Source organism: Eurytemora carolleeae, unplaced genomic scaffold, assembly GCF_000591075.1.
Source record: "Eurytemora carolleeae unplaced genomic scaffold, Eaff_2.0 scaffold1329, whole genome shotgun sequence".
NCBI classification, from domain to species: domain Eukaryota; kingdom Metazoa; phylum Arthropoda; class Copepoda; order Calanoida; family Temoridae; genus Eurytemora; species Eurytemora carolleeae.
The window spans coordinates 1-14291 of record NW_019397221.1 but is presented as its reverse complement, the minus strand read 5'-3'; the positions used below and the strand labels follow the sequence as shown (position 1 = coordinate 14291).

Here is a 14291-nt window from a genome sequence, read left to right as displayed (position 1 = left end):
TTGCTATAATGGCTAATGAGGCTTATAATTATGGAAAAACGATCCTAAAATTCGCGTTCGTTTTTGGGTGGTTTTTGGACCGTTTTAGGGTTGTATTTTGCAAATATCTTCTGTCAAGGTCAAAGTTTGACAAAGCGTAAAATGTTTAAAATAAACAATTTATAAAACGCTTTTGTTACATTATGCCAAAATTTGCAACCCTGAAAGAAATAAAGGCAAAAAAGATCCAAAACCCAACCAACTAAATAATATTTTTTTTCTTTTCAGCTTTCCAGTTTTATTTGATTTCTAAACCTAACTTCTTTATATTTAATTAAGAAAATTCTGTTTTAGTTTTGAGCAACATCTTTCGCAGTTTCGATTGAAATAGTACATTAAAAAAGCGATTTATTGGGGAAACAAATTTAATTTTTTAGATTATAATTTGAATGCCACCTCACTGACTTCTAATATATCTTTTCCTCAAAGCATTAAGTTACTGTTGTGTATCCAGTTCTAGAAATTTGTTAAAATATATTTAGATTATTTGTTGTAGATTACTTTTTATATATTTACTTGATTAAAATTGTTAAATAAGACCGTTTATTGCTATAATATGTTAAATAAATACTTGAATTAGATTCTTAATTCTCTTAGTGCAATTTGATAGATTATAGATACATTTTTATAAAAAAATACACTATTTTGTTTAAATATTTACCTTACTAAATCATTTAGGAATTACGACCATTTTTCCGAAATTGTAAATAGAATGTGATGGAAATAAGAATGTGTTTTGTGAATTTTTTTCTAACAAGTTTTTGAAATTTATAATTTTTTTTTATATTTTAAAATTCTGCGTATCTAATATTTTTGAAAAACTTTTTCAGTGCTCTACAATATTCTGATTTTTGGTAATTGGGGAAAAAGTTATCTAGAAGAATAACATGATTTTCTTTTGTTAATAATCTTAATTTCAATAAAAACCTCAATCTAAAATAGCAAAATGATAACGTACCAAGTCGACACACAAAACCAATGTGATTTTTTTGTGAGGGAGGGGAGGTCTAAGCTAACCAGCCACCCCCCTTCCTTCACATCCAAGGTAAGTGAAAAGTCACTCTAAAACTCGCAGAAAAAAAAACACAATTCAAATAATAGAATCATGAACAAACAAACATCTAAATAATTAATCCGGCAAAAAGTTGGAACTTTTGAAGGAAAAAGCTGTCATCTACAAAGCCCGAGCCCGATATCAACCGCGGAAACTTTTCGTCTCAAGCGATTAAGTGCTTTTGGTAAAATATTCCAAGTTTGAAATATCNTTACCCTCAAATATATAGTTCCTTGGTTACCCTCAAATATATAGTTCCTTGGTTACCCTCAAATATATAGTTCCTTGGTTACCCTCAAATATATAGTTCCTTGGTTACCCTCAAATATATAGTTCCTTGGTTACCCTCAAATATATAGTTCCTTGGTTACCCTCAAATATATAGTTCCTTGGTTACCCTCAAATATATAGTTCCTTGGTTACCCTCAAATATATAGTTCCTTGGTTACCCTCAAATATATAGTTCCTTGGTTACCCTCAAATATATAGTTCCTTGGTTACCCTCAAATATATAGTTCCTTGGTTACCCTCAAATATATAGTTCTTTGGTTACCCTCAAATGATGAGACTTCTGAGTATGGTTTCCAACGTAATAGAGTATTCACTTACGAGAATTATTAAGAGCAGTTACCGAAATAATTTTCATTTTGTTTAATTCCACATGATTAAGCGTGATTGGCAAAACTTCAATTTCGCAAAATACAGTATAATTTTACGTAATTTCTATAACGTAATTTCGCGAAATTTTGTTATAAATGCGCATAATTAGCGAATCTTTGATTTCGCGAAATTACGCCTAAATTTTGCGTAGTTTCTACAAGGTAATTTCGCAAAATATTGTAGTAATTATGCGTAATTAGCAAAACTTAAATTTTGCAAAATTACGCTGTAACTTCGCGCAAATTCTACAAGAGTAATTTTGCGAAATGTTGCAATAATTACACATATTTACGAAACTTCAATTTGAAAGTATTTAAATTATCCAATTAGATTTGACATGGTTCATATATCCTTACACATATTTTTCCGCTATATTCATTTCTGAGAATTAATATGTACTTTACTAATTACGGAATGGTTTTGTATTACGTAATTTCGCATAATTTTGCCTTTATTGCGCGAAACTTTACTTTCTTTCATATATGCAATTAGCACATTATTTCGCATATTGCTTCTCCATAAGTGAAAGAAAGTGTAATTACGCGTAACATAATTACGACCATGGAAACCCTACTTCTGAGTCCAAAATTTAAGATTGTATCGTGAAACGAATTTCCAGAGTATCTAAAATTTATGTAGATTTGATTTAAGAAATTAATAAAAAATTGAGGAATAAAAAAACATATTTGTAACAATTAATATTGAAATTTGAGAATTGAAAATTGAATTTTAATGAGTTTAAACTTGGGTGCATATAGAGGGATGAATAAAATAAAAATAAAGTTGAAATCAAAGTGTTAATTAAGATCTGGCTAATTTTGCATGGAAATTAATAAATAATTTATGGCGGTTTTCAGCTTTGTTCTCTTTTCCTTGTGAACAGCTACTGTACAACGACGCTCCCGATCGCGTCCTAGTTGAGGCATTGATAGTCCTTGCCAAAGTAGTTGTGAAGATCATGTCCTAGTTGAGACATTGATAGTCCACACCAAAGTAGTTGTGAAGATTGTGTCCTAGTTGAGGCATTAATAGCTCAAGATTGTGTCAAAGTTGAGACATTTATAATGTCAAGATTGTGTCCTATTTGAGGCATTGATAGCTCAAGATCCTGTTATAGTTGAGTCATTTATTGTGTACGAGATTGTGTCAAGTGCTGTAGTGGCATTGACTGATTTAGAGTTTGTGTCCTGGTTGACATTAATAGTTGACAAGATTGTATCCGGGTTTAGACATTGATAGTTAAACTAGATTTTACCTGGATAGATACAGGCTAGGGAAACCATTCTGGAGTAGGGTATTTACTACATCCAGCTTAGTTTACTGCAGTACCTGTTCCAGCTTGTATCCAGCCAAGGTCTACATATCCTTCAAAATTGTTTAACCTGGAAACTCACAGTGTATATGTTAAGGAGCAAATAGCAAGAATTATCGAAAATAATAAGAAAATTATTTTTGTTCAAAACTTGCAAGGAAATATCAATCTGCAAAAATTCTTGCATGTATTATTCTTACCATGTTTTTTCTCCTCCTTCCTTTATTTCTATTTCTTCTGTTGACTGTCCCCACTTCAGCTTCTGTTCACTGTCCCCACTTCACATAATTTCGAAAAAAAAAACAAATTTTGTCAAAACTAGTATTTTTGAGCACTCCCTCTGCTCAATTATGTGATTAGTGTTCTGTTTCAGCTGAATTATTTTCTGCTTCAGTTAGCAGAATTATTGCCATAACCAGGAATGTCTGACCTTACAAGTTGATCAGACCTGAAAGTGCAGGGGGGTGGGGGATGTGAAGAGGGCATGAATGGGTAGGGGTTTAGGCAATTGTTCCAAATTTATTTTGTACTTTGAGTTTTGTGTCCAAATCCTAGTTTGGTCTTATAGATTGTAGATAGTGGTCTTAAAAATGGAACCCATAACATCTGTTAACTAAGAAATCAATTCCAAATGCTCTTTGTAAACAAATGGGTAGGGTTGAGGTGGAGGGATTGGAAGTTTGGAGTAGGTCAGGAGGGTAGGGTATATCGAGAATCTACTATATAGAAGATCCTTACTTTCCTCTTGTTTTAAAGGGTTTCCCACTTGTTAAGTTAGGTTTTAGTTTATGTAACCCATTAGAGGTGCACTGCATGTGCACTGCTTTTCATATTTTCCAGAGATGGGGGGGGGGGGAGAAATAAATCAGTTTCACACATTAAATGTAAAGACCCTTATGTGGCAATTCACTTCGCAGCCTCCCATTTATTCATGCAGCACTGAGTACACACATGAGTGTTGTGGCTTGTATAAAATGTTTTAAAATGAAAAGCTTCTAGGATTATAAAATGATGTCTGGAAGGAGTTCTGTAAGCGGGGTGAGTGGAAACCAAAGCTCCAGCTCTGTTGCAGGAATGTCTGTTCAGGTAATGGAAGTCTTGTCCTTGGGATTTTGTTTGCTTGTCTGTCTGTTTGAGTTGAATAAACGTCAACACTGCTAAGTTGATACGTCTCTAATTTTACATAACTAGAGTCTGAATTTAATGAATTTGAGCAGCGTCTCAAATCCGCCGAAAACCAATTTCAATTGAGCGCTGGCTTAAATCTTGAAATATTTAGTACAATTTTAAGTGGACCCAACTATATTTGAGCCACATCTCAAATTTAAGCCACGGCTCAAATTCTTTAATTTAGGCCTTGGCCATCAGAGAAGGTTTATTGCACGTTGTGATGTGTATTAAGTTGGTAGATTTTGGTTCCGGTTTTCCTTATATTTTCTTTCTGGGTCAAAATTTAGTGTACGAAGAGAAAATGTTTTCAAAATTGTTTAATAAAACATTTTATAACCCTGACAGAATATATATGCAAAAAACAAATCATTATATTTAAGGATTTTTGGAGCTTTCAGAGGAATACATAATAGTGAATTACATTTTACCGCCTTTGAGTTTTGACCAATATTACCGACCTAGGATTCGGCCCAACAGAGTTTATACTTTACGTCCCTTTGAACAATTAAGTACAATAACGTTATTTAGAACTCAAATTTCTTATTATATAATTTTCAGACAAATTCTAATTTTCTATTTTGTTAAGATTAATCTGGATGATATGGCAATAGAGCAGATTATAGCTTTAGTGGCAGAATCTAGCCAATCAGGTCATACATGTTTATTTACATTTTTTTCCAGTGAACCGGTTGAGCCAGGAGACCAGTATGTTAGAGGAGTTCTATAATAGGATGACCGGCGGGGAGGTTATAGCAACTGTATTTGAGAGAGCTGAGTCCCAGGTATTTAGTACAGTTCTAGTTTATATAACTTGGTTCTATTCGATTCAGCTAAAACTTGACCCTATTCCGACAGACATGGGGGGGGGGGGTCACGGAGATTTCCGTCCTCCCCTCTATTTCCTTCTTATGATAAATAACTATACATTTTACATTTGATACATTTTTGGAAAAAATTGCAAAATTACGAAACAACAAGTATGCAAAAAACTTAAATTGCGAGAAATATGACAAATTATACGTTTTTGAAATGCCCTTGATCCAGCAAATTCAAATGTGCAAAAATATTTGCAAAATTTGCAAAACTTAAATGTGCATTCAAGAAAAACTTAAATTGTGCAAATTCTATTTAAATGCGTCTGTGCAAAAATCTACGCAAAATTTCTTTACAGAAATGGTGCAATCTTCTTTCTTTTTTCATAGGCTGTCCAAAGATTAAAATCCAATGATTGGAAGTAGGGCATAAATTTAGATTTAGTGTGGTATAGGTAAAATAAGGTATTCAGGCAGTATGCTTGAGGACTCAGGCAGTAAGAATGTTAGCCCATCTTTTAGACTAAAATGTACGTGGGTCATTAGAAGTTAAAAATGTAAAAATTTGAACAGCCTCGACAGACCAATACTTTTTGAGTTATCGTAAAAAAAACAATAGGGGATGGGGGTCAATGTGATCCCCCTCAGTTGAAATAGGGTTAAACATATTTTGAAAAATATCTGTGCATATATGCATTCTATGCATTATAGTTTCAAATTTGAAAATAATGGAATTGAATGTGTCTTAAAAGTACTGTTATTCACTGCCTTTTTGATGTTGTTGCAAAGATCGGATTTTTAATCCCTTCCCATCATCCCTTTAATCCCTTTCATCATCCCATGCAACAATTCCATATTCAATATGAGACCTTACAAGAGATTTGTAAACAAGTAGATGAATGTTTAATGGTAAGAATAAGATATTTTTAATCTTAGCGCCAAGTTTTTACTCTAGGAAGGTGCTCCATGTTTTACCCTAGGTTATACAGCTTTAAGTTTTTACCTTAGGAAGGTATCTCCATGTTTTACCCTATAGGTTATACAGTTTCAAGTTTTTACCCTATAGGTTATACAGTTTCAAGTTTTTACCCTATAGGTTATACAGCTTCAAGTTTTTACCCTAGGAAGGTATCTCCATGTTTTACCCTATAGGTTATACAGTTTCAAGTTTTTACCCTATAGGTTATACAGTTTCAAGTTTTTACCCTATAGGTTATACAGCTTCAAGTTTTTACCCTAGGTTATACAGCTTCAAGTTTTTACCCTAGGAAGGCAGCTCCGCAGCATCTCCAGAGAGCAGCAAACCAGCTACAGCAAGTGGATCAGTCTTGGACACAGGTGTCAATGTGAATCCGTCAAGTAAGTAAAAAATTTAACTAAAGCTGTGATTATTTCTAAATTTCTAAGAATTTAGATAATTCCATCCCATAATATTTTATTTATTATATGACATGTTGCGAGATCATTAAATTTATTTTTTACAATTTATTATTTTTCGAATTCTAATTCTATAAATCTAGTAATGTTAATATAGAACTATAATTTTTCCATTTTCTTGTCATTATTTCTCTCCTTCTTCCTTTATTTCTTTTTCTTCCGCTTCCTGGTTCTGATAATTTTGAAAAAACAAATTTTGTCAAAACCAGTATTTTTTGGACACTCACTCTGCTCAATTGTATGTTTGATAATGTTTAAGTGACCCTCCATGCAAAGATGACAATACCTGATTCACAACGGTACCCATAAAAGCTTCGTCTGATCAAGTATGAACTAGATATCAATGTGTTAATTTAAAACATTTAGTTTCTCTACAAGAATCAGAACATAATACCTTTTAACCTAGAGAAACGAATATATCTTCCACATTGTTGATAAAGGTTTCAAAGGTAGAGTTGTAAAACGGGCATTGCCATTTTTAAGTGGAAATTACATTTCTAGTTCCTTTAATAATTACATTTCTAGTCCCTTTAATAATTACANTTCAAGCTATGACTTCTAGTCCCTATAATAATTACATTTCTAGTCCCTTTAATAATTACACTTCTAGTCCCTTTAATAATTACATTTCTAGTCCGACGAAGCGTAGCTGGGAGACGACATTCTTCAGGTTCAAGAATTGATCCAAGAGGAAGGTAAATTGTTACAAATATTTAATAAGATTGAACTTTTTTATTTGTTATTATCTCAAACTGAATTATCCGTCGGAATTCCGAAGATATGGGATTGTTATAAGAGATTACTTGGATCGTCTTTGATATCCCATAGTTGATAAATGGCAATGATTGTATCATGAATAAGCTTCACTGACTACTATTATTAATACTATACTTTACTATTTTCCTTTCATTTAGATAGTTCAAAGTATTCTAAGGCAGACAAACAGTTGAATTATGGCTTTAATTTTTTGTTAGAATGACCATGAAAAGGTTTGACCCTCCTCTATAAAGCGAACATTTCTGTACAAAAACTTGATAGCACTGCGACACACTTGTATGCTGATTCCATCACTGCCTGGTCTATTCAGGGTTCAGTCATGTGTTTGGTGTCTATTCTGAACCAATAGAAATAGTATTGCATGCAAAATTTATCTATCTATCTATCTCATTATCCAATTAGAGAAAAATCCTTCAGTCGGCGTTAAACAGTAAATGGAAATATTTACTTCTACTGAAAATACAGTGGCCCTATAGCCAGAATAATAGTGTTATAAATAATTAATGTTCCTTGTCACCTGTAAGAGCAATAAAAGAAAATTGTATTACAATAAATCCAAATAAATACAATTAAAAAATACACACAAGAAACACAGAATGAATTTTATTGGATTTCTTGGCTCCATTGAGTGTAACTTAGAGGGAATGCTGTTTTATTTATCAATCATTGAAGTGCCTGGCGTTGCCCGAGTTATTCCTAGTTACTCCCGCCGTTTACCCGCGCTGAGTCTTAAATTATGATTTTAGCTGATGAGCCAGGCGTTGCCCGTAGAATTAAACAAATTCAATTTCTGTAGTCTATGCCAAGGTACCCTAAAGTTTCCTAAAAAAATTATTAGCCAATTTGGTTCAGCCGTTTGGCCAGAAAGAGCGAGCATATAAATGTGTAAAAAGCTTTATTATTTAATTATTTTTTGTGTGATTTTATTTTAGGCAGATACGCTTGAGTATTATTCAAAAGTGCGGTATAGCAGGGAAAGAAGTCTCTTTAACCCAGCAGAATAAAGCTAAAGAAATCCTTAGTAGAAGAATTCAGTTAGAGCAGGTATGAATATTCTAATATTGATCGCGATCAACTCTTAAAATGTTTAGGCTTCAGCCTATACCTCCTTTCATTTTACCCAAACATTACCTTTAAAGGGACTGTTGGGGTTATTTTAAACCTTTGAGTGAGAAAGGAACAGTTCACTGCTGAATTCACAGATTTAAAGCAGTTTATCCCAGAACTTCGGAGGTTTAAAAGAATTTATTAAATGACGCCTTGGCAATTTTTCAATTTTTTCAATTTTTTTAGACCTAAATCTCAGTAATTGTACAAATAAATAAATAGCTATGAAATATTCGGGAACAGTTTTAAAGAGCTCCATATAGTTATTCAATTATAAAAACTAAACATCTGCAGCATTTCATTATCAGAGGATTTTCAAATAAAATTTTCTTTCTTTATAAATTATATTTTAGGGTCGAGCCAATCTTGAGGAGAGAACAATGCAATTAAAGGAAAGCTTTAAACTAACATTCATCTAAATGCAGATTAGGGATGGGATCGTTTTTACTTTTATGTAAAACAATCGTTTTGTTTAAAATCAACGATTAAACAAACGAAAACGAAACGGTATATTTTTAAAACGATCGTTTTTTAAAAAGTTCGTCGTTTCGTTGACGAAATTTTAACGATCATTAACAACTTATTAAAGACGAAATACATTTTTTGGTCGGAAAATCCTTAGATTTTAAATCCTTTGGGATAGAAAACATTCAGGTTATTTCTTTCGAAAAAGAAAAACCATTTAAGACAACATACATAAACTTATATTCCGGAGATCGTTTTTCGGTTTTTAAAGTTTTTAAGAACGATTAACAACCCTACACAGGGCGTCTCATTAAACATGACAATTGAGCGATGTGCTAAACTCGTCTTTGATACTTTTAATGACAAAGTTTGAATAAAAAAATCAAACAATTTAAAAGTTTTCTTTATGTGGTTTTCATAATGTTTTCTGGTTTTCAGTTTACTACTATGAATGTGATTAATAGGATCCTAACACGTCAAACTAAAGTAAATTATGAATATGATTAATAGGATCCTAACACGTCAAACTAAATTAAATTATGATTGTGATTAATATGATCCTCACACGTCAAACTAATGTAAATTATGATTGTGATTAATAGGATCCTCATACGTCAAACTAAAGTAAATTATGATTGTGATTAATATGATCCTAACACGTCAAACTAAAGTATATTATGATTGTGATTAATAGGATCCTCACACGTCAAACTAAAGTAAATTATGATTGTGATTAATAGGATCCTCACACGTCAAACTAAAGTAAATTATGATTGTAATTAAAAGGATCCTAAACCTAGAAGACCGACGAGGTCACAAAGTCTGACTTCTCCTTCTGTTTTCCGAGCGAGATACGGGGGGTGGCCATGAGCCACAACCGTTTTCTATTCAATGCCACATAGTAACTTTTTTGTCTTCCGGAAAACATGAGCCATAAAGGTTTGGTCTTTCGTGCCACAACACTTTAGCCTTTCGGAAATTGTTATGTTTTCAAATGTAAGAAATTGTAATTTTCAAAAATCCAAAAATATTTTGTTTAATCTTTTATAAAAACATCAGGATGCGGAGAACCAATTAACTAAATTTACGAGGTAAGTTTTTATTTATGTTACTTTTCTAAAGGGACTGTACGCGTAATTTCAATTGACCCTCCGGACGAGGAAGCCCTATTAACCAAGGTACCCTTATTGTCTGATCGAGTATGAATTAAATATTCATGATTATAATTTTTAAAAATTATAAATTTCAATTGTGGTTTATCTAAAAAAAGTGGCTCGCGTATTTCTGCTGCACGAAAACATTTAGATTTTGTTAGAATCAAATACGACAACATCAACATTATTGATCGGGTCAAGGTTTAGAGAGTACCGCTGTGAATCGGGCATTGTCATTTTTGCATGGAATAGTCACTTGAAATTACGCTTACCGTACCTTTAAGTTCCCAGAATGGAACATTAAACCTTTAAAGTAGATTAATCAAAAAATATTGTCAGCATCATCGTAAGTGCTCTAGTTGCAGATCAATTCACAACGCCAGTTCCCTCAAAAGCTTTGTCTGATTAAATATCAATGTTTTTGTTTTCTAATAGAGATTATTTTCATTTGTGGTTTCTCTACAAAAGTGGCATTGAGCATTTCTTTCCTCAGAAACAATGGAAAAAATAAAATTAAACACAATATAATTAGTTTGCATGACATGCATTTTATATCTATTGAACAATCCCCTAAAATATTTTAATGTTTAGTACAGTCGTTGAACAAGCAGTACATCCAATCACTGGTACTTACAAAGCAGAGTACATTTATAGATGGATGGTTAGTACATTTCATTACTGTATACGGTATAATAAGTTAATGGTAGATATGCCAACAGCCGGTAATGTTGGAAACTGCGTTAATTTACTAATGAATAAGTTTTTCCCTCAATTTTCAGAAAATATATAATTCGAAAACTTTATTTAACATATGATATGATGATGTCTTTTATGCAATTCAAACCTAGAAAAATTACGAACTTTGTTAAACATAATTAAGAAGCACGCATTATTATTTTTATTATTTGTTCATCTATTCATTTCAGTTTGTTCCTTAACGATTTTAGAATTAACCCGGTTGTTTCCGTTTGTTGACTGGATATTCCGTTTGTTTACTGAATATTTCATTTGTTTGCTGAATATTTAAATCGTTGACTGAATATTTCATTCTTTTACTGAATATTTCATTCTTATACTGAATATTTCGCCCGTTTACAGAATATTCCGTTCGTTTACTGAATATTTCGTTCGTTTACTGAATATTCCGTTCGTTTACTGATATTTCGTTCGTTGACTGAATATTCAATTTGTTGACTGAATGTTCCGTTCGTTGACTGAATATTCCATTCGTTGACTGAATATTCCATTCGTTTACTTAATATTTCGTTCGTTGACATGAATATTTCGTTCGTTTACTGAATATTCCGTTTGTTGACTGAATATTTCGTTTGTTGACTGAATATTTCGTTCGTTTACTGAATATTTCGTTCGTTTACTAAATATTTTGTTCATAGACTGAATATTTTGTTCGATGACTGAATATTTTGTTCGTTTACTGAATATTTCGTTCGTTGACTGAATATTCCGTTTGTTGACTGAATATTTCATTCGTTTACTGAATATTTCGTTCGTTTACTGAATATTTTGTTCGTTTACTAAATATTTTGTTCATTGACTGAATATTTTGTTCGTTTACTGAAAATTTTGTTCGTTTACTGAATATTCCGTCAATAAAAAAAAACTGCTTTTCATTAAGACAGAGTAATAGAGTGACTCGATCCTTTTATTGAATATGTTAATAATGATAAAAAAAAAGAAAAAAATGATAATAAGGATTATTTTTAAGGAAAATGAATTGAAGGCGAGAACAAATCAAGTTGAGGTTTTAAGAATAAAAAATACAACATTGAATCATGAAATGGGTAAAGTGTCCCTGAAGGCTCAGCAACAAGCAGAAACAGGTATATTGCCTAGAATTTAATAGAAACAGGTATATTGCCTAGAATTAAACAGAAACAGGTATATTGCCTAGAATTAAACAAGCAGAAACAGGTATATTGCCTAGAATTAAACAAGCAGAAACAGGTTTATTGCCTAGAATAAAACAAAAAGAAACAGGTATATTGCCTAGAATTAAACAAGCAGAAACAGGTTTATTGCCTAGAATTAAACAATCTATCTATCTATCTATCTATCTATCTATTGCCTAGAATTAAACAAGCAGAAACAGGTTTATTGCCTAGAATTAAACAATCTATCTATCTATCTATCTATCTATCTATCTATCTATCTATCTATCTATCTAGGGGAGGATGATGAGATAGAAGGAGGACATGAAGAACTACAACTTCAACAACAACATCTTATTCAAAAGTAAAAAAAAAATAAGAAACGGACTGTTACCGAAATTTTAGAAAATCTTTAACTAAAAAGGTTTTTTGTGCGATTCACATCGGCGTTATCAACTACATCAGCATCATCAGCATCACCAGAATCCGTGAAATTTTATAAACACTTGAAAGAAAATCGAAAGGAATTGAGTTTTTGCCACAAACTCAAATTTTCTAATCCATATATCTTTGCAACCACGTGGTGTAAACCTTTGATATCTTGAATTTAGATTAATTGATCTAACAGAATTCATAACTTGAAATATGTAATATCTACGAAATTGGGTAAAAAAATATAGGGATTAGAAAATCAGTGTTTGTGACAAAGACTAAGTTCTTTTTAAAAAAAAAGATATTCGAAAAAACATTCAATTTGTGAAAGTCCATGTTACCCCAAAGGTTCCCACGGGTTCCTTAAGAAAGTTCTTCTAATTTGGTCCAGCCGTCTGGACAGCTATAGCTAAGCTAGATATATAAATATTTATAAGAGCGAAGAGATATAAGATAAATTATGTTAATTTATTTCTTGCTTCTTATCCGCAAATCAAAACTAGTGAAAGCTCAAATAATCTTCCTCCATCTTTCAGTCACAAATTTCACTCGTAGAAGGACTGTGTTCAATTTTGACTATTCAAATAGGTTTTCCTGCAGTAGAATTGCGCAGGTCACTTTTGTAGAGAACTCACAATTGAAAATAACCCGTTCTAAAAATAACATTGAACATTAAAATCTAATTCATTCTTGATCAGACAAAGCTTTTAATGATACTGTTGTGAATCGGGTATTACCATTTTTACACGGAGGGTTACTTTAAAATACGCTTACAGTCCCTTTAAATGGAGAGTTATTATTACGCTTACAGTCACTTTAAGACAAATTTACTAAAGGAACAAACTATCGTAGATCAATTATCCATTAATAACATTCGTTATCAATTCAAATAATGTGATTTCTAAAAATTTTTCCTTATTTTCCATCTTTTTTAGATCATGAAAGCTTTTTCCTTCTAACAAGTCATCATTTCAGAAATAAAAGATAAAAATAAAAATAATTTTTAGGAGAAAACTTAAAGGAAATAAAAAAAAATAAATTGAGTCTTCGCCACAAACTCTGATTTTCTAATCCATCTAACCTAGGATTACCAGCGAACGAAAACTTTCGCGAATAAATGCTAAAATTTTCGTTCGTACTTCGCAAACTTGTTCGCGAAATTTCGCTAAAACATTAACTTGTAGCTGCAATTGTATAAAAAAGACTTGCGACATTCTGTGCTTTGGGAACTCAGCATTAGAAGTTTTATTATATCATTTTAATAATTTTTTTTCTCGCAAATTTATGCATTTTCCCCCCCGAGATTTTCGCATTTGCATTTTCGTGAAATTTTCGCATTTTACTGTCCTTCCCAACATTTTTGGCCTTTTTCATCAATTCTCGTCTAAATTGAGTTATCTATGTCAAGGTTTCAGGGACAGGAAATGTGATACGATTCTGGAAATCATTTTGATTGGTATTGATGGTGAAAAATCCGTCTTTTTTCATCTTTTTTCAGCTCCATCTGGGAGTGGTTAAGTAATTTTTTTTCTAACTCAATTATACTATTTTAAAATATTTTTAAGGCCGTTTCTAAATTGTCAAATTATTTTTAGATAGCAATGGTATTGACTATGAAAAAAAAAATTCTTTAGCTACTCCAGGATGGAGCTGAAAAAAGGTATTAAAAAGATGCGATTTTTCAATTTTTCTGAAAATTTAACAATCAAAACTAAAATTCTAAAAAATTCTGTCAAATTTGGTCAATACCAAGTTAAATGATTTTCAAAATGGTATCACATTTTAAAATTCCTAGATAACCGATAGATAGCCGAGAATGGTTGAAAAAGGCCAAAATGGAGGGAAAAACAGTAAAAATTATTTTTAAATGCTAAAATTTCGTATTTGAGCTAATTTTACCCCAATGCTTCCTAAAAAATGTTTTGCAAATATAGGATTTTTTTCAGGGGCACCCTAAGCTTAGGTACTTGTTTTTCATATTTT

General features: G+C 31.8%; 2 protein-coding genes across 2 annotated transcripts; both read left to right on the top strand.

The window, feature by feature from the left end:
* The first annotated feature begins 4072 nt into the window (after positions 1–4072).
* LOC111712836 (uncharacterized) lies at positions 4073–8787 on the top strand. Its single transcript, XM_023487574.1, has 7 exons — positions 4073–4151; positions 4822–4885; positions 4917–5017; positions 6316–6406; positions 7119–7179; positions 8194–8305; positions 8722–8787. The coding sequence occupies exons 1-7, from the start codon at positions 4074–4076 to the stop codon at positions 8785–8787; spliced, it is 573 nt and encodes a 190-aa protein (XP_023343342.1). The 5' UTR covers position 4073.
* A 1100-nt stretch (positions 8788–9887) lies between these two features.
* Positions 9888–12240, top strand: LOC111712840 (uncharacterized; the record flags this gene model as incomplete). The annotated part of the gene is given in 4 exon segments (XM_023487581.1): positions 9888–9924; positions 10579–10648; positions 11714–11828; positions 12174–12240. Coding segments are annotated over 3 exon segments (185 nt in total), but the record flags the coding sequence as incomplete, so codon positions are not given.
* Positions 12241–14291: the final 2051 nt, after the last annotated feature.

Coding starts and splice junctions, on each gene's coding strand:
- LOC111712836 (XM_023487574.1), top strand. CDS start 4,074: ATGATGTCTGGAAGGAGTTCTGTAAGCGGGGTGAGTGGAAACCAAAGC. Junction 4,886..4,916: donor GGCAGAATCTAGCCAATCAG/GTCATACATGTT, acceptor ATTTTTTTCCAG/TGAACCGGTTGAGCCAGGAG. Junction 7,180..8,193: donor AGAATTGATCCAAGAGGAAG/GTAAATTGTTAC, acceptor ATTTTATTTTAG/GCAGATACGCTTGAGTATTA.